We start from the raw sequence: 27,643 nt of genomic DNA, 5'->3' as shown, positions 1-27,643 counted from the left end.
ACCAGTTTACTGCAGGGGCGAAAGCGATGGGCAGCGGCTGAGGAGCGGGAGAAGTTCGGTGATGGTTCGGCTTTGCATTTCGGCATCGAAATATGATCAGTTAGTATGAGCCTCTTAACCGCATGGTTGCTATTCGGTCGCGTGGCGAACAGTGCAAGGATCAATTAACGCCTGTAACTCGTTCGCATTCTGTCGTGCTCCCAGCATAAGAAATTAATAATAATAATAATTGGTTTTTGGGGAAAGGAAATGGCGCAGTATCTGTCTCACATGTCGGCGGACACCTTAACCGCGCTGTAAGGGAAGGGATAAAGGAGGGAGTGAAAGAAGAAAGAGGTGCCGTAGTAAAGAGCTCCGGAATAATTTCGACCAGCTGGGGATCTTTAACGTGCACTGACGTCGCACAGCACACGGGCGCCTTAGCGTTTTTCCTCCATATAAACGCAGCCGCCGCGGTCGGGTTCGAACCCGGGAACTCCGGATCAGTAGCCGAGCGCCCTAACCAATGAGCCACCGCGGCGGGTCGTAGTTTTGTGCCTATTTTAGTTTTCGCGAGCTTCATCAAGTATGTCATTTCAACCCTGGTCCTAAAGAGCGATTCAACGGCGCTAGGATCTCAGCAATATCACGCAATATTATTTCAGAGATACCGGAATTTCCCCGTTACAGGTCGATCAGAGCCTGGCGAAAACAGAAGGCGCGCACTTGAATGCAAATTCTAAAATAAAAAGCAAAGTGACTTATTTATAGCTCAGCATAGTGAAGGTAAATTTCGTTTAGAGCTGGGGGAAAAGATGTGTGCATGTATGTGCTTGTGCAGCTATCAGATCGCATTTCCCTTATTCAAAAGTAGATATATCAGTTGTGTAAAGTAATTTCCAAGATCTCCGGAATTAACTGGCCAGAAAAAAACAGGACGCACATCACAAGGCTCGTCATGTGAAAAAGCTGCTTCGCGTCGTCCTGTATATCTTGCACTGGTATGCTGTATGGGCCAGAAGTTGAGAACTGTGAACGATTAGGTTCTCCCCATACCTCGCGCTTTCGCCCGCCGTAGCCGCGCTGTCACTAGCTGTCAACTAGGAGCCAAAGTCGTCTGCCTCGTGTCGACAGAAACCCACGGAATGCGAATTCGAAGTTTGCAGAGAAACCTAGGAGAGGGTTCGAACCCGACAGCGGCGGCTGCGTTTCGATAGAGGCGAAACGCTAAGGCGCCCGTGTGCTGTGCGATATCAGTGCACGTTAAAGATCCCCAGGTGGTCGAAATTATTCCGGAGCCCTCCACTACGGCACCTCTCTTTCCCTTTCTTCTTTCACTCCCTCCTTTATCCCTTCCCTTAGGCGCGGTTCAGGTGTCCAACGATATATGAGACAGACACTGTGCCATTTCCTCCCCCCCCCCCCGCCCCCCAGAAAAATCCAATTATTATGTACACTCTCGAGAAACTCCTTCGGAGAGGGATTCGATGCAGAGCTCCAACTGGCAATTCCGCACGGCAAACAGGTGTAAAAAGTGCAGAACAATGTACTCTTCGGGCATCAGCGAAAATGTTTCTATCCAAAAGCGACGCGCATGCTCTGAAATATTCGTATACGCGAGTTGGCTTCGAAGGCAGCGTCGCTTGGCGCAGTGTCGGCTATGCCGACCGCAGCGCCACCTTTGTTCACAAACACGACGCTTGCGAGGTCGCAGCCGGGGCGTTGCGCGTCATAATGAGCGCGAATGTAGGCCCGTATTAGTCTACATGGGCGATTCTTTGAGCATCGTACCGCTGACTGCACCGTCATTCGCCAGCCAGAGCAGGCCGGCCTCTGGACAGCTGCAAACTATTATTCCCTATGATTAAATTTGTGACCAAATCATGATGATATGGCTCTTCCTTCGGAACTGGCGCCAAACTGACCAGCTGGCGCCATATTTACAGTTTCTGCCGCACTGCACGGTTTTTGTACGAAGGATCGTAACATCGCTCCATGTGCATGGTTTGGCGATGACGCGCTCTTCCCGAGAGAATTGCGCTTACTTTAGGAACATCCGAGAATGCACAGGGCGGGAAAATTTAAATTTTAAATTTTCAGGAGCGGGATGACTTTATTCTTTTTTGTTTCACTGTGCACGTACTTTTGGTTCCTTCTTTGTGCTCCTTTTTGTAACGGGCAAGGGCTTTGGGAGCTGAGTGCCGAAAAAAATTAAAAGAAAAGAACGATATGACGTTATCAGCACGATGAGAGAAAGCAGAGGGGTGTGATCTCGCAAGACGAGGTGAAATAGGGTCGTAATTGAATAATAGAACAAAAAGTAAAGGTACTATGTTGGAATCTACATAATGTAAATGAATATAATGTCGGAATAGGAAGTAATAAAATAAAATAAAAAGCAAAGGCGTGAAAGGAAGTCAGCTTTGTCGTGCAAATGCCTTGATGGGCAAGAGGAGCGCATAGAGCACGTATAAGCTCACGGCTACATCCAATCTTCAAGGAGGGAACTAAATCGCTTTACTCCATACAGGTTCCTTCAGTTTTCCTCGGCTCTTCGAAATGTAAGGAATAAAATAAATTACAACGCGAGCAGCCTTCGCTTGCTGAAGAGATAAAAAGAAAACTGTTCTGGCTAGATTAAAACGCGTCAGCGCTGCATTCTTTTTGAATAGACGTCCTTCATCCTGAAGAACTTTTAGGGGTGCCGTTGTTTGTTCTCAGCACTTTTTCTTCCGAAATCTTCCAGTAGCGTTGAAAGGAGCGAATGAGAATGGAACCAGTGACCCCTCAGTGCGGGGATGAGGGGGAACACTCACGAATACATGAGAGATAGAAAAAAAGTAAATGAAAGCCAGGAAGGGGAATAATGTTACGTCTTTGCGAGACAGGCTGTAACGTATGCTATACATTGCCTTTTTTATATAGCGCTCTTGAGTTCCTTTGTATACTTACAGCGAACTGGTACGGGCGCCGTCCTCGCAATGTAGCGATCCAAAGGTGAATCTATTTCACGTGTTTTCTTTGCTAACTTCCTCTTTACGTGGAAGACATGTTAGTGCGTGCAAGATCCAGAGAGGGAGATGAGAGCGTAAATGTGTACTGGGCGCCAGCTTCGTAGTCTCACGGGAAATCGTCCTCATTTGCATGATCACCACCACCACCACCATTGTCATCATCATCATCCTGACTACGCCCACTGCAGGCCAAGGGCATCTTCCATGTCTCTCCAATTAACCCTGTCCTTTGCTAGCTGCGCCCACCGTATATTTGCAAACTACTTAACCCCATCCGCCCACCTAACTTACTGCCGACCCCTGCTACGCTTGCCTTCTCTTGGAATCCACTCCGTCACCCGTAAGGACCAGCGGTTTTCTTGCCTTCGCATTACATGTGCAGTTTACAGATCTGCAATTTGTGCCAGTTTAGGAGTCAACACGATTTCTCGGGTGTGTCTCGTAGAAGTGATCTGAGGTGCAAAGAGGAGGGAAGACAAGGTTTGCAACTTGCAAGCTCTGTAAGACGATGAAGGTAAGCTCCCTTCGAGAGATGGAACATGCGCGATACAGGCATATTGCGCAAAGGTAGGGACTAAGCCTAAAGGAAGCAGAGCCTGTTTCGCCATATTAGCGGATGCTGGTAAAAACGGCAGTGAAATTAAGAGATATAAGATGAGGTACTAAAAGGGAAGCGACGTGCGCGCAAGCAAGGCAAAAGAGAGTGCATGATTAACGAACAGTTTCTGGTGTTAGCGCAATAGCATCACGTCAGAAGTACATCAGCGTTTTCGTGCTCAGCTTTCTTGGACAGAAGCGGCTAGCGCCATCTGTTGGCCGCCTGTAGAGAACACCGCGCAACTCATTGGGGATGTCTTAAATTGGCAATTTTGAGAAAACTCTGCAGTTCTGAGAGATTCTAAGCCTCGTCGCTGTAAAATTTGACCTATAAAATGCTGACTGCGCTCACACCAGGTATTTTTGACGCTCATAGAAACGATGAGATGTACCGAACATTTGAATTTCCCGCTGTGATTTTGAGAGAGTGCAGCGCCGCGCACCTTGTGGTGGCAGCCGTCATGTACAACATTCTTGGAGAAAAATTTTCAATACTGAAAACTGTAAGGTACTCTTATAGAAATATTGACGGTAATTGTCCATTCTGGTCCATGTGTAGCAAATTCTTGCTCTTGAAGTTTTTCTATCGTTCCCATCGAGCAGTTAAGACTGCCATAGAAAAGTGATGGGTAATGCTTTTGACGATATCAAAAACGTTGACAGCAACAAAAAAAAAAATGCCTGCCTGCCGACGGGAGATCTGCGGATTTTTTTATTGTTAAAGTGAAATCTTGCAATGTTTGAAAACATTGCATTCATAAACTCTTAAAAAAGGAGATATTCGTACGCTGCAACAACGACAGTTCTGACACATCATAATTGGGCATAACTTCATGAAATGACGCATATAGTGTTGGTCATGTTGTGAAAAAAAAAGAAAACTCCGAAGAGAGCGTGACGTCACGCGGCCGGCTTAATCAAGCCACGTGCTTGTGAAGCCGTTCCCTCCCCTTGTTTTTCGCCCTCTGAGTCAGTCCCTAATGTTATCTAATATTATTGTGTTGGTATGTTTTAGTGCGCTTGGCGCGGACGCCTACAGCAAAGAGTTTGGTCTACAGTGAGTTTGACGCGACGATCCACGTGTGCACGCACAGCAGTGCTAGTTATCACCACACGCTGTCACGTGGTGTGATCAGATGGGAGACCAACTCTCTTCCTTTTACTTTTTATGACTAGGCTTCAAGGTTATCGATGGATGCTATTTCCTGAGTTTTTTTTTTCCTCCGTGGTGCCAAGTACAGCTTAGTGTGAATGCATAGCACGGTAACGGCAATAAGGGCACGTCAGGTTGACCCTTCCTGTAGCGTGCTGCACTCTAGCAGAGCAAGAGGGGACATAAAGGTCCAGTCTCCAGAGAAACCAAATCTTTTTCGCAGCACGTTTCCTTTTTCTTTAGAATGGTATGTAAAGCTTCACTCTACGTGAAACTTGACTTCGAATTTGCGCATGCCAAGTAAGTAATTCACAACTGAATTTTTTTTTCTTTCAGGTTGCTTTCAGGGGACATTATCAGGGTAATTCCCTCACAGAAATAGACAAACATCCTAAAGAAACCAGGGTAGTCGGGCTCACTAGTCCGTTACTAACGCATAGGCGGGCGCCCCACGTGTGCGCAGGAGCTGCTGCTGCTGCTGTTTTCTGGAAGAATGAAAAAGAAAGTGCATGGGCCTGCCCACTGGCTCAAGCTGAGCCACAATCGCTGCCACGCGCTGAAAGTAGGAGAGCTAAGATAAGAAATGACGCGCGCTGTTATGTCCACGGCCGATCCCGGAGGCAGGGCAATACCGGGCCAAGCCGTGCCGGAGGGCTTCAAGCACTCCGCTATATTTCCAAAAGTAACTTTAATATCTGTGTGTGAGCAGGAGCTACTGTTGCTGCTGCTGCTGTTGTTGTTGTCAGGAAGAATGAAAACAAAAGTGCACGGGCCTGCTCACTGGCTCAAGGTGAGCCACAATCGCTGCCACGTGTTGAAAGTAGGAGAGTTGAAAGATAGCAGAGCAAAGATAGAAAGAAAAGACGCGGGCTATTATGTCCCGGGCCGAGCAGGAGCGCACCAATGGCGGACGTTCAGGTGGCGGCAGTTTTTCCCGACTTTCGTATCAAAATTTTGACGCAACCGTTCGTTGTACATCGCTGCTAGTGCTGTCATACGATTTCTCACTGCACACGTCTCTTAGTCAGGTTAAATTTGGTGACATTAAATTTGCTAGTGTGACAGGTGTATTCGAACCGTCGTAATATATACCTCGAATTGTACGCATTTCACCGACTTTCGTTCTGGGTGGTGTCATACGAGTAGCAGCCGCATTTACTACCTCCGCTTTCGGTGAGGTGGTAATGAGGTAGTACAGAGGTAGTAACAGTCAAAAAACATAGTAACAGCCGTAAGTACTACCTTTTTACTACCTCCTTTTTAATGTAGGCAGTAACGAGGTCGTAAGAAGATAGTACAAAGGTAGTAACTGTTAAAAAAGCTAGTAACAGCAGCCGTTACTACCTTTTACTACCTTTTTTTCCAATGCAGTTTGTGCAGGTGCCAGTGATACACCGGAACCTAGCGCCTACAGCGCATGCGCGCAGCCTTGTCGCACATGCATGTAATTATTTACAGGAGGCGGTACAAGTGTTACCGGCTGTGCCCTCGTACGTCATTATAGATTTTTATCACCACCTTACGGCAGAGACGGTAACTACGGCAACTGCTACTGTACGGCAAATGTGGTCAGGCAAATCTGGCAACGGTAGCAACTGTAACGCGTACCGTATTTGCCGCACGGCTAACCAGCTGCGCTAAATCGGTCTAATGTTAACACGCTGGAGAGTTGCACAGAGCTCTTCTTTGTTGTCTACCGCGAATATTTCTGCTTTTTTTAAAGGAAGCAGCACACAAACGAGAACACAGCACAGAAACACCAAGGACATAACACAGAAGCCGTTGCACGCTCAGCTTTTTTATTATTTTTCTCCTTGCTCTGGTTTCTGTGAAGTATGAACGAATCCAGTGTAGCTATTGCAACCCTAGCTGCTTAATGTTTACAGTCGGGACATTACGGGGTCATCCATGTTGGACCTCCTGTCGGTGTGCAGTCGCAGATCATCGTCGACAAGGGCTACCCCGTGGAGGAGTACGATGTGGAGACGAGCGACGGGTTCGTGCTGTCGGTGCAGCGCCTGCCTTCCGGTCGCAAGGGCCCCCCCAAGAAGGCCCCCCACGGCCGAGACAAGAAGACCGTCTTCCTGCTGCACTACCTCCTCGGGTCCTCCGCCGACTGGGTCATGAACTATCCCGACCAGAGTCTGCGTACGCTAACTTTGCCGTTTTGTTTTTTTGTGCGCAAAGAAATTACGTTTTCTTGAAGAACTACCTGCTAAGCTTATTTCAACTCATCGCTTCGGCACTGCACAGTACTAAAGACTAAATTCAACCTGAAAAGGCGGTTCGCTTCTAACGCTCGCCCTGTATTGCATAGCGCTCGCCCTTGCCTGTCAATGTCCGGGTTAAATTGTAGATGCTCTGAAGTGATGCATATGCACCAACAAGGCCGAACCACCACCATTGTGGACTTATTGCAGACACACAAAGAGAAGTCTTTTTATTTAAAAGCAGTGATTTTAGTTGGCATGAAGAATTAGCTGACATGCTACTCTGCGTGGGGTAGGGATAGAGAGACGAAAGGCGAGAGGCGCATAAAATTCTTAAGAAGTTTAATAAACAGTTATTTTGTATAACAGATATTTTATAATGGACTCAAGTGGACTTATAGTGGACTCAAGTTTTCTTTGATGAATCCCCCCCTATGTAATGCCCGCATTGGGCCTTTAGGGTATTGAAATAAAATAAAATAAATAAGTTATTTTGAGTCGACGTTTCGGATACAGCCTGTCCTTTCTCAGGACCCTTGAGAAAGGACAGGCTCTGTCCGAAAAGTCGACTCAAAATAAATCTGTCGAAGTGAAACGTTGCTCAACTTTGCGTATATATTTATATATAGCGAAGCATACGCTTCGCTATATATAAATACCTCCACAAGAATGGCTATGCTTCGGACACAGCCTGTCCTTTCTCAACACTCTTGAGAAAGGACACGCTCTCTCCGAAATGTCGACTCCAAATAAATCTGTCTAAATGAAGCGTTTCTCAACTTTGCATATATATTTATATATAGCGAAGCATAGGCTTCGCTATAGGAAACATTTTTATTTGACTCCACGTTTCGATCGGAGGACCGATCTTCCTCAAGAGTGATTCCTTCCGATTCAGGTTTACAACCACCGCTCACATGCACAATCGCTCCCCGACCTCCGTCTTTCAAAACACCTCCGCGAGAAAGGCCATGAGTTTGATAAAGTTAAAGTAACAATATTACAGAGTGACTTCAAAAACACTCGTGAGCACGAGCAAAGAGAATCGCATTTTATTTTTTTAAATGTAACACTGTAACGGGGCATTAACGAAAGCCACGGCACCCTCGCCTCTCTTCCGAGGTCAGAGACCTACGAAAATACATAAAGCACCACTGACTGCGTCGGCTGAAGTCATACCCCTTTTTGCATGCGACATTCGTGTAGTTACTTGCCCTCCCTTTGTCTCATCTTCTAGTGTCATAAGACCAGATAGCTTTTGCCGCCGCGGTGGCTCAGTGATTAGGGCGCTCGACTACTGATCCGGAGTACCCGGGTTCGAACCCGACCATGACGGCTGCGTTTTTATAGAGGAAAAACGCCAAGGCGCCCGTGTACTGTGCGATGTCAGTGCACGTTAAAGATCCCCAGGTGGTCGAAATTATTCCGGAGCCCTCCACTACGGCACCTTCTTCCTTTCTTCTTTCACTCCCTCCCTTATCCCTTCCCTTACGGCGCGGTTCACGTGTCCAAAGATATATGAGACAGATACTGCGCCGTTTCCTTTCCACACAAAAAACAATTATTTCTGGCTACTCTGGGAACATTCCTTCCGGTACCTGCCCTCCATTCTTTTTCTTCTTTTTTGTTTCTTTTTTGTGTTCGCATAGTCGAGCCTCAGCCGCTAAACCAGCGATAAACCAGCGACGGATGCAACATTGCAGAATGCAAGAAAAAAAAAACCACTACTACAGGTTTTCTTTCTTTTTTTGCTGCTTCTTCTGTTGTTGAGTCAAAATTCTTTTCCCCCCTGCACTCGCGGCCGGGAGGAGGGATAAGTTCCCCCTTTTTTCCACGAAGGTAGCTGGACGGTCACGCACGCTGGCTGTCGCCCATCTCAGCTCAGCGACATGCCTGTCAATAAGCAGGCATGCTGTGCCTGTCAAAGCAGGTGTCCCCATCTGGATATTGTATTTCCCTGCTCCTTACACATTCTGCAGACACTCCACTTTTTTTTGTGTGTGGGCCCCCTTTTTCCTGTTTATGCTTATTTCTTTATTTTTACTTGCATACTTTTTTCACTTGTATCTACTTATTTCTGTACTCTCTATCAGTTTCTCGCTCACCACTTCTGAGTCCAACTCGTATAAAAGGGGAAATATCAGCGAAGACAAATCACTCTCGAAAAAGATCGGTCCTCCGTCGAGTCAAATAAAAATGTTTTGTTTAACGAAGCGTATACTTCGCTATGTACTTTTTTAAGCAGCCAAACACGTCATGCTCTCGCGAACTATTTACTTATTTATTTACCCACAGCGCCACAGTGGCATTACAGTGTGTGTGTTGGGGGGGGGGGGGTAGGTTGTACAAATCAACAAGAATTATTAGAAGGGCAGTCACAATGACAATGCAAACACTTCATTGTCAGTAATATTAACAAGAAATGAAGACAAAGCATTCCATTCTCAATCAGTGCGAGAAAAAGCGACATCTTGAACAAATCGGTTCTTGATCTGAATTCGCGCACTTTACGGTTATGATCAACCCACTCGGATCTGTAGTGTTGATGAAAAATGTGCTTATCCCTAGGAATAGCAATCCTGTTGTAATATATATTATGAAAAAAATTAAGCCTTAGCTTTCTCCTTCTTACTTCAAGGGGTCCTTCAATGATGTTGATCAATGGAGATATATTAGTGAATACTTTGTTTCTTCAAGCTAATTGATCAATCAAGCAAATCCTACGGAAACGTAGGGACTGATTGTAAGCGATGGAGGTTTTACAAAGTCGAGGTGACTGCTCTGGGAGCGTAAGTACTGGTGTCGGTCTGTGGGCTTTCTGTAAACTGTTGCTTCAAGTTAGTTTTCCATCTCGTGTGGGTTTGTGGGTTTTCTGTAAACTGTTGTCTCAAGTTTGTTTTCCATCAAGGAAAATAAACTTGAGGCAACAGTTGAGGCAGTCACACTAGACATTGTAAAACTACACACGCACGCACGCACGCACGCACACACACACAGACACACACACACACACACACACACACACTATATATATATATATATATATATATATATATATATATATATATATATATATATATATATATATATATATATATATATATATATATATATATATATATATATATATAATGTAGAGCTGGCGTCCTGGAAAGACGTGCGCTTTGTATGTCTGTCCACCAACCTTTCAATCAGTGCGACAGGGTGAAGGAGGTATTTATTATGAACCAAGTGAATAAACATCGGCAACAGGGGCAGCTTGAAAGCACTTCTGTGCCTCTTTGCAATGACAATGAAAGCGTTAGGAGTGAACCATATTTTCTCCTAGCAGGCTATACCAATTTGTTGGTTTTAGCAGTGCAGTACTTCGTTTATCATCTACAATAATTATTACACTAACTCCAATTGTTTCAGTTTTTGCCGGAAAAATATTAATTCTCACAGTATCGCACACGCCTCATTTCCAAGCTAATTTATCAAAGCAATGTCACCTTCCATAGATTCATTAGGCATGCTGTAAAATAATTGACGGGAAAAGTAATGCGCCCCGGTGAAAAGACGTAAAATCTCAACAGGTGCCGTGTTTCACCAGCAGGTTACGGAATGGTACTGAAGTGTGCTGCTGGTGTCGCATGTGTGCCGGAGCAAATATCTGCTAATTTTAATCGCTTGAGAACGCTGAAGGTAAATTAATTTGCTAGTTATTAACAGTTGGGTAACATTATCTTTCGGAATAATCAAACACATGCCTTTTTACATTTCTGCAACTTAGGTGTCAATGCCGCAATCCGGAACATTCAGAACTTCTATTCCAAATTTTCACTGCTTGGGCAATAATAGAAAAAGCTAGCGAATAACCGGGTCTTTAAACTGTGCGCCCTGTCGCTGAGCTGCATCAACCTTGAAAAACGTAACCTTCGCGTAACGGGCTCATTCCAGCAGTAGCGAACAAGCGCGCAAAGCGCAGCATAACTAACCGAAACTCCTGAAGCTCAGAGCCGGAGCTTGTCTCCGTATTCCGTCCGGCAACCGAGCCCGGGGAAGGCACAGCTTCAGCGCTACAGCGTCATGCTCATCTGCAATTCCGAGCCCGCAGAATTGTCGATGCGGCTATTACCGAGCGCACAATTGCCCGGGAGCCGGGTACGTGTTCAAGATTCGTGCGTGGAAGGGGCGGCTGCGAAATCGTGACTCCCTCTCCCGTAGCCTCTCCCGTAGCTATACGGGACAGCTTGGAGCGTTCCGTGACGGAAGTGGGACGCTATGTAGCGTGATCAATCGTGTGCGCCTGCTCATTTGGACAGTGTCACGCGGTGAGGGAAAAATGAACTTAAGGTGAAACACGGCGGCTGTTTATTAAGGGGGAACTCCTGCCCGAAGTCATATGCGGCGGGAAGTACACAGGCATACTTTGACCCAACGCATAAGTCCCGCTCTCTGTGCACATATTGAGAGAGGTTCGTACGCGCTGCTGTCGGGATGAGTGGCTGATTTATTGAGCGGACCGCGTACCCACCGAGCAATATCTCGCAACTGTGCGGAAACGTACGCCTTGTAAAGCACGCATGCTTCTATAGGTACAGCCTTTGCCAAAAGTAACTAGGCTGTATGGTCTGCTTCAAATTGGAATAGTAGAGACCTTACGGTTTCTCTAAATATAAAAAAAAAAACTTCTCGGAAGGTGAGGACAAGGGTTCTCCTTATCATACAGAGATTTAGAGCTTGAGGTCTGGCATAATAGCTTCAACATACGACTTAGAAGCAAGCCACGGAGCCTGGTTACTTTTGGCAAAGACTGTATATTCACAAGAGAAGAAGGGGCGAAGGCAACCTAACACCAGGAGAGGAACTTTAGCCTTGCTGCCTTCTTAGAATTGCTCGAGACCACCAGCACGAAATAGACGACTGCTTGTACGTGTGTTACTGAACATAACCGTGGTGTCATCTCGTAGGAGGGCTCCGCAGACCTGTTTTTGGACCTTTAGGCCTACAGACTTTTATGATTTCAACTCTTTCTTATGAAGAAAGCATCGCGTAGAATAAATTTAGAATATGGTCACTTGGAGCGCATTGCGGGAGGATATTTGTAAGACACTAACAAAGCACACGTTCTCGTAACAGCGAGCCGTGGCGTGGACAAAGCAGCCACCGGAGAGTTGTGCCTCCCAAGTGATAACTACGGCACTTGAATCCGTGTGGCCTGAGACGAATGTAAGTTTGAGTATCAAAACATCTGCGAGCCTATGTGTTCACATATTTTACCAGTGAAAAGAGACCTAACCGCGCTGTATAGTAATCGGCCTCGAGTGTTCACACTGAGTCTTGACGGGTATTTTTGGAATGCAGTGAATAAGTCTGATGCTTATCTCGTATTCCTCTTTCAGCTTACATACTGGCTGACGCTGGGTACGACGTCTGGCTCGGGAATGTGAGAGGCAACACGTATTCCCGCCATGTACGCTACAGGAGAGACCAGAAGGAGTTCTGGGAGTTTTGGTGAGGCGAACGTCACGACACGCTAGAATTAATTCGCTATTGAGAGCGCGATTGCCTTATTTGTTAATCAACCATAATGTCGTCGTCTCTAATATGGACGTTCAAAGGACGCTAAGGGTCAGTATAGAATGCATTCACTCTCATTATGTGACATCGAACGATAAGCTGTGAGGAGCTCTTGAGAAAGAGAATTTGGACGTTAAGCTCCGAGGATATTCCTCGCGCAGAGTTGCTTGCGACACTTCTGCTTAACCAAAGGCAGTTATGCAAATGACACTGCAACGGTATGCTTAACTAAAGACGTGACAGTAACCACTAGCGTGCGATAGCTGAACGCAGTCACGTGCACGTCAATGAGACCACGCGGCTTATATTAGGAGCATAAGACGATCTTCGTCAGCTTTGACTTCGCGGTACATGCAGGTCGAATGCTGAAGAGTGGGAGGTCAAGAAGGAATATTTCCCGGTAAGCAGCTAACTGCCTGCTCTTAAATGGCTTGGTTAGGACAAATCAGTGCTATAAGTACTGCAAAGTACCTGCAGAAAACTGATCATTGCGTGTTAATGAGCCGATAAATTGTGCATCCTTTTAGCGCCTTTACATGCAATGGAAGGGTAAAACGTATTTTTTTTGTCGTATTCCTCGAACGAAGAAAAGCGTTACGCCTAAAGGTGACTTAGAAACCGTGCAGGAGCACTCTTTGCATGCAAGTTGAAAGCGTCTCACAGTGCTTCTTGAGCAGCGAAAGACACGTCTGACTGCCGCTATGTTCGCTCCCGTACCGAGAGAAGTTTCGACGAGATGATCTCATACGACCTGCCGGCCATGCTGGACTTCGTGCTCAACAAGACGGGGCAGGAGAAACTCTTCTTCGTGGGCACCTCTCAGGGAGCGATGATACTCTTCGGATTGCTGGCGGATAAGCCGGAGTACAACGAAAAGGTAAAGTGGTCAGGTGTGAACGTCTTTAGTTCTCGTGCAACTTATCTAGCCTCTGAATCTTCTTGCGTGGTTTGATGCCGAGCGCGGCAAGGCACCCACCGGTGATACAAAGGGTACAAGCTTTCCCCTGGCCTTGTTACCGGCTTCTGCGGGCTGAAATGCTTGAAAATGTGTCTTCGACCCATTTTTGTGTATGAAAATACCTTGTGTAAGAGCGCTTATTGGCCAAACCTGCCCTAATCATAATCAGCATAATAGATCTTCCTGTTTCGTTATTATCGAGGGGCTTGTTATTGTTCTTACTGAAGAATCAATCCCGCCGTTTGCATACGCTCGTCCATCGAACTATGATCCTTTCGACAGTGAATGCACACATTTTTTTTCCATCCAGCCATTCACGTGCTCAATGAACTCGGCGACTAATCTTAATAATGAACAAGCCAGGCATTTCATTTTGATGCAGATTCGCAGAGTTACCACAATTTTCTTCTGGAGATTAAGGCTTCCCCTTTTCATTACACTTAGCTTTTCTTAAAGTAGACGTTTCTTTTATATCGGCAAAAATTTAGTAATGTGAGCCCGCGAGTTCGCGAATGTGCTTCGGTTTATTTTGTAACTGCACTCTCCAAACATATATTCATAGTAGCTGAAACTTCTTCCATTTGTCTGTAGGCGTCATGCAGGTGGCTATGTAGTGGCACGTGTCTTTGACTCATGTCAGTAGTCGAATGGAGTTGAAATACGAGCTGCGCGCTATATAGAATTATATAGAAAAACAAAAAAACCCACAAAACTCGGAGAGGTTGTCATGAGCTCTTCCTATTTTTCTGCACGCTGGGGACCGCACATCAAAAAAATAATGAAATACCTCAAGCCGAACTAGAAAACCCGTCCTCGCATCTCTACAGTCGCTCTACGTTTTCAGACTTCATGTACCCAGACTGCGTATATATGCTTCTTATGGGCCCCAGATGAGCAATGCCTTGTCTTTTGGTAACTTAGTTCATTTTCATTTGTTACGCAATGTATATCCGCACGGTTCTTCGTGTCATACTTTACATATCAAGCCCAGGAAATCTGCACAAACACGTCTAGTTTTCACGGCTGCCACGACATGCCACGCGGCACTGAAGACTCAGAGTAATCGCGGGAGTTTTGAATTTCCCGTACAGTCAATGATTTGTTTATGGCCGTCGGAATTAGCTCGTGTACGTGAGTGCAAGAAGTATTTTATAGGCCCGGTTTTGCAGCCAGGAGGAATAGGCAACATGTTCGCCCAGAATCTCTCGGGACTCTAAGAGTTGCCTTAGAATTCAAAGTTCAAAATATCTCTATTTAGCTACGCGGTGTTTGCTGCTCGCGGCAACAGATGGCGCTAGTTGCTGATTGTCCAAGAAAGCCGGACATGTTCGGGCACTTTAGCAGAATGCTTTGCGGTGACGTCATGCTATACAGGGTGATTTTTTTAAAACCTTTGCAGGCTTTTATTTTAAAAACTGTGAGAGATACGTCGGTGCTGTCTTTGCGCTGGATTGTACGGTAAAGCGGACGCTATGTGCTTTATATGGATCATTCCTAAGACGAATAATTAACGTAAATTAACTAACTTTTTATTTTTGTGGAAGAGGTTGTATTGCGAAATTGATGGCCGTCAACATCAAAGGTGGGCCCTGTTTTAAAGTTTCTAAATCGGCAATTTGGTTCGAAATACCGCAAATCAAAAATGCGCATTTGAAAGCTCATTGAGTTGGCTTCTTGACCTTGCCCCCTAAAATCAAAAATCAAAAGTTATTAGTTAATTTAGTTTAATTGGTCGTCTGATGATTCATCCATTAAAGTACATAATGTTCGCCTTGCTGTACAATCCATCTATACAGACCGCACCGATATATCTCAGAGTTTTCAACACAAAATTTTGTAAAGTTATAAAAATCACCCTGTATAAGGCGTCTTGAAAATGGATAAAGCAGAGACAGTAATCCTGCCGAGCGCTTCTCTCTAAGATGGCCTCTAAGGTGAGGATGAACAAGCATTATACAGCTTCTAGCAACACAAGGTAATTGCACGAACGCACGCATCTGCAGATTCCTCGAAGTAGCTGGTGTCCCCTTTTGGGTGGAGAAATCTTTTTGAGAGCTGCACTCATGTCCTCATACCCGACAACTTCAAGGCTTTATCCAGTTTCTCTTGAGGCTCCGTAAAGTGGTCTAAACTGACACGGACTATGCCGTTATTGTTAGATGCTTGCACACGCTTTATTTCAATGACATTCATTTTAGACTGACGTTTAGCGTTACCTGGTGAGCGCATAATGAAATCAAAGTGACCGATTTCTTCGGCGCAGATCGAACTGTTTACTGCCATGGGACCGGTTACCACAGTGACGCACATGAGGTCGCCCATACGCTACTTGGCCCCATTTGTGGAGAACGCCGGGGTGAGTATGAGTATAGACCTCCTGCATGTTTGTAAACAAACGAGGTGGCGCTGCAGTCGCTAGCGGGCTCGTGGTAGGCAAAAGGCCAGGGAGTGTCGTTGCGGAGAGGCGTTGAGCGCGGGTTTTCAAGGCATGTAGGCGCGTTTTCAGTTTCTGCGAATCACAGCAATGTTTGATGTTTACAGCTTAGTAATTTCTTGAAGTACACCAGCTCGCGTTGGCCACGTGCGGCGTATTCAGGGAAATAGTTCGCCACTGTGTATTGTATATATGGTTAGTAGTAAACAGAAAGCGTTTCTGGCGTTCATTTCTACGCTAGGCATTGAATAAAATTGGAAGTTTTTGACACTCTGCTCTAGCCAGAATAATCTTACTTCGGGACAGTAGTGAGAGGATGTGCTGGCGTTCTTTCGGCGGAGCAGACGTGCGCTCACCGTCTGCTGACATACGTAGGTGTCGTGCTGTGCGAAAAGTGGGGACAGCGTCGTGTCCCCATTCTCCTCTAGCTGTCCCGCGTAAGCGCTGTATTTATCCGCAGGATCACGCGCCTGCCAGGCCGACTTCTCCCTTTGTTAAACTGGTCGAATTGGTGAAAATTCTTGATTTCAGGAAATATATTTTCTTTCTTAGCCCTTGGGTGTTCTGTTTCGCGACGAAAAATTATAGCTTAATATTCAGTAGAAATTTATAAAGTACGCTTTCGAGATGCTGGTCGTCAAAAATTGTGAGGTAATTTCTTTGAGGTTTTCTTTGAGTTCAGGGCCGCATTTCTTTGACCAAAGCGCAAGCGAAGAGGCCAAAAACGTGGAAGTAAACGTTAAGGTTCGTTTTCTGGCCTTTAACATTTTCTGCGATTGGCATCACTCACACCTTCGTAATTTCGTAACGCATGAAAATAGAATGATTCTATTTGCCGCAAACGATTCCTGAGACGTTGAGGAGTGTAATTTATCTCTCGATTTTTTTTCCTACACGTGGAGTATTATGTTCGTTATTTTTGTAAGAAAAGTTTTCACGTAACTATGCATGCATAAGTACATGATCATCTAAAAAAAGAAGTAATAGCGTCATATGCAGAACAGGGCTTTGTGAACATGCTGGCATAAAAAATTTGCGCACTTTCTACTCAATTATTTAAGACCTTGAGGTGACTTGACGAGGGTATTAATTATAATTACCCAAGAACTGCACCAGGTATAGATAAAAATAAAAGGCATTATTGGAACTAGCGTCGCAATTTCATATTTACACCAAATTTAGTTTCATATCGCGTGCATAAATAACGAAAACACTTTTCATTGCCGCGCCCCCTCCCAATCTCGACACGTCTGTTAGTAGCACGCCTGCGGCTGCTTCTTTCCAAACAAGCTTCGCGGTCACGGACTGCATCATGAAACATGACACATGCATGATGCAACGAAAAAGCATGTGGCTTTTAGCACACTTAAGGTACGCTATTCTAAGCACACCAACCTGACCGCGCATGAACTTGCCAGATTTCTTTCTACTCGAATCAAATAATTACGTCTGTCATATTAAGAAACACTTTCAAGTAAATATCAAATGCCATAAAACGTGCCATTAAAACATGCTGTGCTATTAACAAAAGAACGCATTCCTTGGGGGCGAGTAAACCTGCCGGCGGGGGCCCCGTGAACACCGGCTCAAAGTGATAAATGCGTGCGCAGCTACATACGTGCTTTTTTTCCTTGCGCAGTTATAAGCGTACTATGCTGATGTTCAGGTGAATGAACGCTGTAACTTACATGCTATTAAGTACATTGAGTGGCAGTGCCGATCGAATCCCAGACTTCGCGCTTTAGTACCTCGGCCCATTCACTGTTAGCCAGTTTACTAATGCGGTATTTATCGCGAGAAGCCCATCGGGGCTAATTTAAATTTCTTTTTATGCTACTACGTGGATCGAACAGTGACGCAGCTGATCAATACATGCTGCTTCTGCAGTGCGCAGGCATGATGCAGCTGCCGGTAGCTGCAGCAGCTGCGGTAGGCACCGGCTGGCGGTAGCTGTTTTGCCTACCATGCGAAAGTCGCTGCTGACATCAGCGCCACCGCATCTTCGTGACGTCGCGGCGTGAAGGAGGTCCATATAGGTCCAAAACACGACACGTGGAAAGCGGTTTCGGCTTTTTCTTTTCTGCTACAGCCTTCGAACTTGTTCGCCTGTACACCTCGAGGCAGTTAAATGAAGTCTTTTTATTTCGCAAGCTAATGAATAAGGTCGAGGTTGTTATTTGGCATGCACTCTCATTCAGAGCTAGGCACAGACAGGGAACTGGAGTGGACAGACTAGATGGTACAGGGGAGAGGCTGGACAGCGGAAATAGCACTGGTAAGGGAAGTATTTGTCTCTTTCGATGCTGGCTGCTCCTAACAGCCTGCTCTTGTTCTTTCATGATCGGAACCATAATCTCACTGTTTCCGCTCACGTTACGATGGACAGGTTGCAGTGATATGAAAGGAAACACGGGGGAGCCTCCGCACGTCGCGAAACACTGCCGCCGAGAGCCGGCGAGAATGGACGGTACAAGGCGCATGCGCGGAAAGAGCAGCCGCCCATGCTTGCTGCGCATACGCCTCAGCTGCTGATTCTCGCCGGGTCTCGGCCGGAGCGCTTGAAGAAGCTTGGATGCCACGCGCTCCTATGTTCCGTTTCATATTGCCGCTACCTGTACTTAGCGGTACAAGGCAGCTAGTCTGTTGGTATTTGCTATATTTGGAGCCCTATTCGGAACCAAGCTCGTAGCGTTACCGAGGACTTGGTAGAGAAACCAATGAAAAAGATAGTTTAGTTTATGGTGGTCTAACGTCCCAAAGCGACTCAGGCTATGAGGAACGCCGTAGTGATGTGCGGCACTTGTTGTGGACGTGCCCAGCGACGGCTGCTATCAGAAAACGGCTCCTCAGGGAGGTGGGCCTGCGGTGGAACCGCGAAAGTGACTTCGTGAAGTGAACAATGGACAACCGTTTCATTAACAACCTCTGCGACTACCTCAGCGCAACGGTTCTTCACTCCTTCTTTTAACTTCCAATCCCGTGCATTCCTTCCCCCCCTTTCCTTTTTCAACTTATGCCTCATGGCACACTTCTCGAATAAAAAAAAAGAAAGAAAGCTGTAGTGAAGGGCTCCGGAAGTTTCTACCACCTGGGGTTCTTTAACGTACGCTGACCTCGCACAGTACACGGGCCTCTTGAGTTTCGCCTCCATCGAAATTCGACCTCCGCGGTCGGGATCGAACCCACGTCTTTCGTGTCAGCAGCCGAGCGCCATAACCACTGAGCCACAGCGGCGGCCAATGAAAAAGAAAGGAAAAATCAAGTAATATTCTGGCCGTCGCACAGACACCTTTGGAAATACATGAACACTGTCAGTTTTTTTTTTTTGATGCACGAGTTTCACTTGCTTGACTTGCGATTATAGCTGATAGCTGCCCATTTGGCTACTTTTCGCCGCATTCGTTTGCCTGACTGGCGGTCACTGAACATGACAAAACATTTTGAGGCCGGAGCATAAAATCAGACAGAATGGAAATGGAATGCGGAAAACGGCAGGAAAAAAAATAATAATAATTGGTTTTTGGAGAAAGGAAATGGCGCAGTATCTGTCTCATATATCGTTGGACACCTGAACCGCGCCGTAAGGGAAGGGATAAGAGAGGGAGTGAAAGAAGAAAGGAAGAAAGAGGTGCCGTAGTGGAGGGCTCCGGAATAATTTCGACCACCTGGGGATCTTTAACGTGCACTGACATCGCACAGCACACAGGCACCTTAGCGTTTTTTCTTCATAAAAACGCAGCCTGATTCAAGAAATGCTGTACTGGGGTGAATTCGATTATTTCCATATTTTGTATGTACATAGTGCATATTACCCCCTACCCCTATCCTCTCTTACTATCGCCCCACCCCCCTTCTTTCCCTCTCCCTGTCCTTTTATTACCGATAGTCGCAGCTCAAGTGCTTCAGGTTTGGATGGCAGACGCCGCGGGTAGCAACATCTTTGTCTTCCTATGTTATTTTATTAATAATTGGCCACTAACAACAACAACAAGCAACGATTCACTGTCTTTTGAAAGCAGGGAAAAAATGTACTCTTTGGTAATTTCTTTAAAACAGCTATTAGTTCCAGCAAAATGACCTTGTGTCAGCTTAGCGAGTGCCTTTGGCCCTTGACTGTTGGAGCATTTAGTACTACATGTCACTTGTTCACTGATACAGTCTAACGTAGCTTGTTCCGCTTGTAAGTACAAAGTGTTAATAGACCTGCAAAAAGATTACTTTATGACAAAAAAGAGTTAACAACGACTTCGTCTTTCTACCTTCATCGCCCTGTTGCAAACCAGTCTTCTGAAGATAGGCAAGTCTATAGTATTATTCTAATTTAGTTTGTAGTACATTTACTGATTTTACCGTCGCGATGCAGCGCCTAGGCTTTACACATGTTATAAAAGAGGTCTTTGGATTCATTCTGAACCCCTGGCATTCTGCGACTGTCACGGACTTCTCGCATTAGAGCGAGACCGCATTTAACATTTAGCGTCTACAGGAATGCTACAGCCGCTGCCGAGTACCGATTCACTGATTGTCACCAGTTGTCAGCGACGGCAGCCTTCTGGCCACAACAACGCGGCGACAGCTGATGGAAGCCAGCTGTCTGCTTGAGACAGGAAATCAGTCGCTGATTCTCAAATCTGTTCACGTGTAAGAATGGTGTGCGGCTGGCGTGTTACCACGACTCCTGAAGTGACGGCCGCGAGCCATTCACGAGCTGTTCTTAATTACGAGTGAGATGCTTTTATAATTCGACTCGGATTGCTTGGCGTGAACTACTTCAAAGAGAACGCAAGCGTAGCAAGGGGCAGCACAAAGTTAACTTGGCGGATGATATTAAGAAGCCTGAGGGGATAGGGAGGCCGCAGCTGGCAAAAGACAGGGACAGGGCGTCGTCAAAACTAGGCCTCTTTTTAATTCCTTCCGAACAACCCCAATACCTGAACAATTCAGTACCATGCACTCTAGTAAAGCGGTGTAAAAAAAAAGCAATATCCATCAAAATTTCCTTAAGAAGTTGGCTCAGCTGAAACTTAGAGATACGCACTCATGCCACACGAAATCCCGAAGAATGGTTCATTCCACAGATACGGACTAATTACGGACGTCAAATGCTGAGCTATGTTTTGCCCTCATTACTGAACTCCTTGCGTTAATCTCATCAACTTTTTATGTCTCAATTTATTGCGTCGATGTTTATGTGCATATTTCATTTTCTTTTTCTGTAAACAGTGTCTCGATCATTATCTCCTCAAGTGAAATTACCTTTTTATGTTACTGTCAGTGTAAAGGCTAAGGACCAAAGCTTGAACCCTTGTACGGGGGCGCAGGCGCGCAGTAAATAATAATAATAATTGGTTTTTTTGGGGGAAAGGAAATGGCGCAGTATCTGTCTCATGTATCTTTGGACACCTGAACCGCGCCGTAAGGGAAGGGATAAAGGAGGGAGTGAAAGAAGAAAGGAATAATAGGTGCCGTAGTGGAGGGCTCCGGCATAATTTCGACCACCAGGGGATCATTAACGTGCACTGACATCGCACCGCACACGGGCGCCTGAGCGTTTTTCCTCCATAAAAACGCAGCCGCCGCGGTCGGGTTCGAGCCCGGGAACTCCGGATCAGTAGTCGAGCGCCCTAACCACTGAGCCACCGCGGCGGGGCGCGCAGTAAAGCTCCAATGTGAGCTTTTTGTCTGCGCCCATAACATCTGGATAATGTAAATAAAGATGTGATTTCATTTGAATTAATTGAAGGAATATGAGAGAGGCGTTTGCCCACAAGTGGGCTTAGTCAGGCTGATGATTATGATAACTATACATGTAAAAACGGACCGCCTGCTGGACTAGCTCACTCGTGCACGCAGGCCGTCTTCGCCTTGTTCGGCGAGTACGACTTCCTGCCGAGCAACGCGCTGATGAAACTCATCGCTGGGACCCTGTGCTCGTTCGAGGAGTCTCGCGGCCTGTGCGAGAACGTCATGTTCTTCATTTGTGGACCGGAAGGACCTCAGCTGAACAAGGCGAGCTGTACTGATTGATCAATCGATCGGTCGCTTGGTCGGTCGACTGAATGATGGATCGATCTACTTACTTATTGATCCCATACTTTCAAGTCCGTATACTGGCAGAGCACATACGCCTGTACCACAGCAAAGAACTGCAGGCAGAAAATGCTCTACCAAATCAAAGAGAACAGAATAGATGAAGAGGGGCAATAAAATAAACCTTTAGAGAGGAGGAGTAGATTGGACCGGACACATTTTTCGTTGGCAGCAGCCCCTGAGATAGGTTAGTAGTAAAGTATTAAAGACACAGAATGGGAGGTGGGAATTTTTAGCGAGAAGCGGGATCAAAAAGCGCATGACTGTCGAAGAAGCCATATTGAGGCGGCAGCGTAAGTTGATAGCCGTAAGACAAAGCTCAAATATGAACAAAAGCATCATTGAAAAAAGCCTTCTATAGATACTTGTTCACAGTGATGCTAGTTCGCCATTTTAGGCTTAGAAGGGCGTTCGCAAGTAAGGCCATAGCTAAAGTTCCTCCATGACGTTTTCTTCCGACAGCGGCGCCAATAGAAGGGCTTTAGCCACAACATGAGCCAGAATCGAATGCGTAGCACTATGATGATAGCCGACAAATGAGTAAGTTGGAATACACCGCGAAAAAGTGGAAGGTCGGAAAAACGTGTACTAAGGCGGAGGCCGAACTACGAAGTGTACGTGTGCCCGTGTCGCCGTCCGTGTTGTTTGTGAGTCCCCCCCCTTTTTTTTTCTTCTCAACCATGTGTGGTTTACCTGGAAGTCAAATGACGGCCATGTGGCGAGCAATGGAATGCTGGTTTCGGTGTAGTCCAGGTGCAAAGTGACGGTGTTTGCGACACCTTGCACACTCGTACACTTTGCGGCTTCAAATATGCCACGTAACGTTGTGACGTCATGACACAGTGACGTCATTGCATGTTTTGCTACGCTCGTCACTGAACCCGTCCAACGCGAAAACTTCCTCGGCAGCAATTTTGCTTGAAAAAGGAGAATAAAAGAAATTAAACAAGGAAAAGTACATCCTTTATCATAACTCCTAAGAAAGAATATTCTCAAAGGTTGCCGCTTAAAAAGCGAAAGCAGAGCTTCAGAACTGAAAAAAAAGAGAGGAAAAGACAGGATGCATTGAAAGACATTGTAGAGCCCAGCCAGGTTATTTGCGATCTGACTTGCTACTATGCACAGAGAAAACGTTGTAAAAGTTGCAGATGTATGAATCAATGCAGAAATCAATGCTAAATAAACCTGTAACCACCTGGAGGCGGCGGAGGTCTCGTGATGCTGTTAGAGAAGAGCTAAAAGCACTCCGAGTGGCGCATCAAATGTTTCGTGCACAGTGCGCACATCCGTGAGCACATGCTGCGCACACAAATGGCTTCCGTCTTTAATAATAACTATTGGTTTTTGGGGAAAGGAAATGACGCAGTATCTGTCTCGTATATCGTTGGACACCTGAACCGCGCCGCACAGTAAGGGATAAAGGAGGGAGTGAAAGAAGAAAGGAAGAGATAGGTGCCGTAGTGGAGGGCTTCGGAATAATTTCGACCACCTGGGGATCTTTAACGTGCGCTGACATCGCACAGCACACGGGCGCCTTAGCGTTTTGCCTCCATAAAAACGCAGCCGCCGCGGTCGGGTTCGAGCCCCGGAACTCCGGATCAGTAGCCGAGCGTCCTAACCGCTGCCGTCTTTTAAAACTGTGATTGTGCTCCGGTGTTGTGCAGACTCGGCTACCTGTTCTCGTCAGCCACACGCCAGCAGGCACTTCGGTCAGAAACATGGCACACTACGCGCAGGTAAGAAGCCGACTATGTCTTGTCCGCGTGGGTTCGCACATGTGCCGAGTTGTGCGCAATAAAAAGGCTTCAAAACTAGCGCATCAAAAGGAAGCGCGGCACAGCTATCACCGTTCTTAATCACCGTCGCTACTAGAATGGCGAAAAGACAAAGTTCCTGATGTTTATTTTTGTTTTGTGACAATATTTGTCGTCTTGGTACCGATTCTCGTGTCGCTTCTGATGCAGTTGGTGCTGAGCGAGCGGTTCCAGAAATTTGATTTCGGCACGACCAGGAATCAAGTCCTCTATGGACAGGTGAGATAATTCTCGCGTTTTCTATCAGTACTGTCTATAAGATCACTTCCGTGACTCCCTAATCTCACGGAGCAGTTGGACAGACCTACAGGACAAGAATTTGGGAGACACTTAAGCTCCGCCTTAAAGGTATGAAGTAATAGCGTTAATGGGGCCATTCAGTGGCCTGGGCTACTCTCTGCATATCACCTCACAGACACGGACAATGTTCTTTATTTTATGTTCTTTATTTTATTTTTTATTTACCACCAGACACACAAGGCCTCCTTTCAACCAAGTCGAACGAACGCGCCTCGGTGGTCGAGGGGCATCACGCGCGGCTCACAACCAGGGGCAGCGGTTCGAACCCGGCTCAACCATTCGGCTTAAAGTCTTTGTGGGGCGTTTAAATTATTCGCGCGAGGGCACGGGGTTGTGACGTCACGATCCCCTTGACCAAACCCGATTTTCTCGACACGACAACTGCAACGCCGAGTTCTCCGCTGAACGGGACCTTAACGATGTGATGCTGACCTAAAGAGCAAAGACGTTTGCTGCTTAGGCCATCATCACCATCATCCATGATCGCCGTCGTCGAAGTTGTGCCAGCGGCAGGACGACAGCCAAATTCAGTTTTTTTTCCTTCATGATTAAGGGATATCGCATTGACAAGGTGCTCTATAAAACGCGTTGCCCTGAATCAGTGTGTTTGGCCACAGTGCTACTGTACACTGCTACCGAATACCGCTACCACCAGCTGCTAGCGCGCACGTGCTGTTGAATATAGAGGCACATGAAAGTGGTGTACGCCATGCTATAACCGTCCATCTACACAGATAATGAGGCAACCCTCTTATTGCGTAGTCTCCAGGGGTGTCAGGGAAGCTGCCTCCTTGGTATAGCACTATATCCACGGTTCGGACTAAAATTCGCCATGTTTAGAAACCCAATTTTCGCGTACCTTCACCACCCAAGGAACTCAATATATGCTTCCTTCTTTGGATGCAGATCATGTCTAAACGAAAACAAAAAGTTCTTTCCTCCACAGCAAGCTCCGAACGAAAACGCCTCTCACCAGCTTACTGCAACAACGTCTTGCTATAGAGAGGTGATCAGAGTCCGGCAAGTTCGTCAACAGCTTCTCATCATCAGAAGCAAAAACTAAATTACAGGACTTCAAATGAGTCTCATATCAAAACATAACGAAAGACATTAATTATGTAAGTTCCTTTGAATCAACGCATATATTCTTCAGCTACGGGTCAACCGTAAAATGCAGTGGCCAGCACCGATAACCTGATCCGCTTATTAGTAACCGAATATACTAGTGATTTAACTTTGGTAATTTTGGACATTCTGGTATGAAATTTTAATGAACACCCACTTTTGAAGGAGCTTTGGATTTGACTTGTACCCCAGCCGAAGACATCTGCATGTCTAAAGAACTATGCACCGATTTGAGACAATCACGTACGGACATGTTGCTTTCAGCTGTTGGGTGCACTTTTGGTGCTACCGCATTGCATGTTTGCATGCTCACACGCATTCGATCAGTGACTGCTGCAGACTGGGACTCACACTAGACAGGATTACAACTTTTCTTGAGATTTGAGAACATATGGCTTCGGGATAAGGCGATTACTGCGTCGTTACGGATGGTCCTTCGACAGGCGTCCTCTCGCGAGCTGGCGCATTCAGTTGATACGGATGATATCATTTGACCTGAATTATCTTTTGGAAATCAATTTCCGTCGACGTTGCTGTTTCACATCGCCCAACTGCCCTTCAGTCCCACTGCCGGTCAACCGAACTGCCGCAGAATTCCCGCGTATCAGGCAGATACGTGATAATCGATGAGCACAGTGGCCATCTATTGAGTGCGCACTGAAGCAACAACAGATGGCGCCACTTTCCTTTGGCACTCGCTCATTAACACTATCGCGTCATACACTTACGGTGGAGCTTAAGTGTCCCCTCCAGTTTTAGTGCTCTAGCACTAAGACGCCCACTCGCCGATTTCACTAAGTACAACTATGCACTATATACGCACCTATGTCGCATTTGGCCTAACCGAGCTGAATCTCCTTCATTTTTATTCTTTTACACTCTACCGTTAACCTCCCTCAATACGTAAAAAGGACTATAGTCGGATACAATTCAACAACGCAGCAGCTTTTCCCCCGTCACAGGACCCCCTTCCAGCCAATGGCGTCGGCCGATTCTCATGACCCTGCTTGCATGACAATGCATGTAGAGAGCGGCGCCACAATGGTGTGAGGGGTCTATACCCGGCCATGGAGGGAGCGGACTTTCCCCTTTCATCTATACCACTCCCTGGTTTGTCATACCGGCGTGTGCATGCAGTGTCATGAGAATCGGCCGACGCCATTGGCTGGAAGGGGGTCCTTTGACGGGGAATAACCGCTGCGCTCTTGAGTTGCATCCGACTGTAGTTACAGACTAGACTACAAGTCACCGTAAGGTTTGCAGATTTGGCGATCAGTGCTGCCATCTGTGAGGCAAAATACGCGAATCTGAATTCCCTCGGCACTGGTAGGAATAACGAACGCACTCGAGTGGGCCCGGCGACTCCCCATTCGCAGGACACGCCCCCGGAGTACAACCTGTCTAGGGTGTCGGCGCCCGTAGCCCTGTACTGGAGCCGCAGCGACTGGCTGGCGGACCCGCAGGACGTGTCGCAACTGCGCAACCGGCTACCGCGGCTGGTGCTAGACTTCCAGGTGCAGGAGCCCAGCTTTACGCACCTCGACTTCACCGTGGGCGTGGGCGCGCGCAGACTCGTCTACGAGCCCGTCATGAAGGCCATGGCCAGCGTCCGAACCCTCGTGCACCACTTCTACCGGGCACCTCGTGATTCCTGCTCGCTCTGCAGCAGCGGCAGCACAGCCTAAGATGCGGCCTTGCTTGCTGTGAGCATGCTGACGCGAACGGAGAGAGTACGTTTCAGAAGATTCCAAAGTTGCGAGCTTGTTTTGCATTCAATAAACACTTTATTTGTTAAATTGTTCCTAGCCTCTTTACCCTTCGCCGTGGTTCAGTGGCTATGGTGTTCGGCTGATGAGCCCAAGGACGCGGGATCGAATCCCGACGACTGAGGCTCTCCAGTACGGTGTTCCACATAGCGCATGTGAAGCTGTGGGGCGGTAAACATTGCACACCTTACTATTATTACTAGCCGTATAGCACTGATTTCAAAACGTGCGGCGCGCACGTTGAAGGTACGTTGGAAACGATTTCACAGATCGTCCGCTTGCCTAACTGGCAGCCCCAGACACTTCACACAACACTATACAGCAGTGCGTGTTCTCTCGCATACCGCATTCGATAACAGCGATTTCAGTTCCGTTTGTTTTGAAGCGAAAAGCTTCACTACGCTAGATAAAGCAGTCGTCGCGTAGGCCGGAGAATGACCTTGAACGACCTTCAGCTCAACCACGTTAGCCGTGTATGACCATTTGTGGTACAGTTATGATGTCGAACCCCTAACCTTGACTTATGACTTTCAGTTGACCTTTGACACTGTGTGACCTTTGGTTGACCTTTGACCTTAAGAACATCCGATGTGGTGACGTGAAGCCACGTGATGACATCCGATGAGGGTGTGTTTTAAGAC

At 46.6% G+C, this 27,643-nt stretch overlaps 1 protein-coding gene across 2 annotated transcripts in view; it reads left to right on the top strand.

Annotated features, from left to right (window-relative positions):
- Positions 1–27,032, top strand: part of LOC144120693 (gastric triacylglycerol lipase-like) — a 30,676-nt gene extending 3,644 nt beyond the window's left edge. The window contains exons 2-9 of one of the 2 annotated variants that reach the window (XM_077653341.1): positions 6,678–6,891; positions 12,338–12,449; positions 13,242–13,392; positions 15,737–15,829; positions 21,761–21,916; positions 23,662–23,733; positions 23,962–24,030; positions 26,613–27,032. In XM_077653341.1, coding sequence (XP_077509467.1) covers positions 6,678–6,891; positions 12,338–12,449; positions 13,242–13,392; positions 15,737–15,829; positions 21,761–21,916; positions 23,662–23,733; positions 23,962–24,030; positions 26,613–26,921 — 1,176 coding nt within the window. In that variant the 3' untranslated portion in view covers positions 26,922–27,032. Of the gene's footprint in view, positions 1–6,629; positions 6,892–12,337; positions 12,450–13,241; positions 13,393–15,736; positions 15,830–21,760; positions 21,917–23,661; positions 23,734–23,961; positions 24,031–26,612 lie in introns of both variants that reach the window. The other variant, XM_077653340.1, reaches the window with a different exon arrangement.
- The last annotated feature ends 611 nt before the right edge of the window (positions 27,033–27,643 follow it).

Source organism: Amblyomma americanum, chromosome 2, assembly GCF_052857255.1.
Source record: "Amblyomma americanum isolate KBUSLIRL-KWMA chromosome 2, ASM5285725v1, whole genome shotgun sequence".
In the NCBI taxonomy this organism is placed as follows: domain Eukaryota; kingdom Metazoa; phylum Arthropoda; class Arachnida; order Ixodida; family Ixodidae; genus Amblyomma; species Amblyomma americanum.
Note: the sequence above shows the minus strand (reverse complement) of the source record. Positions and strands in the feature narration are given on the sequence as shown.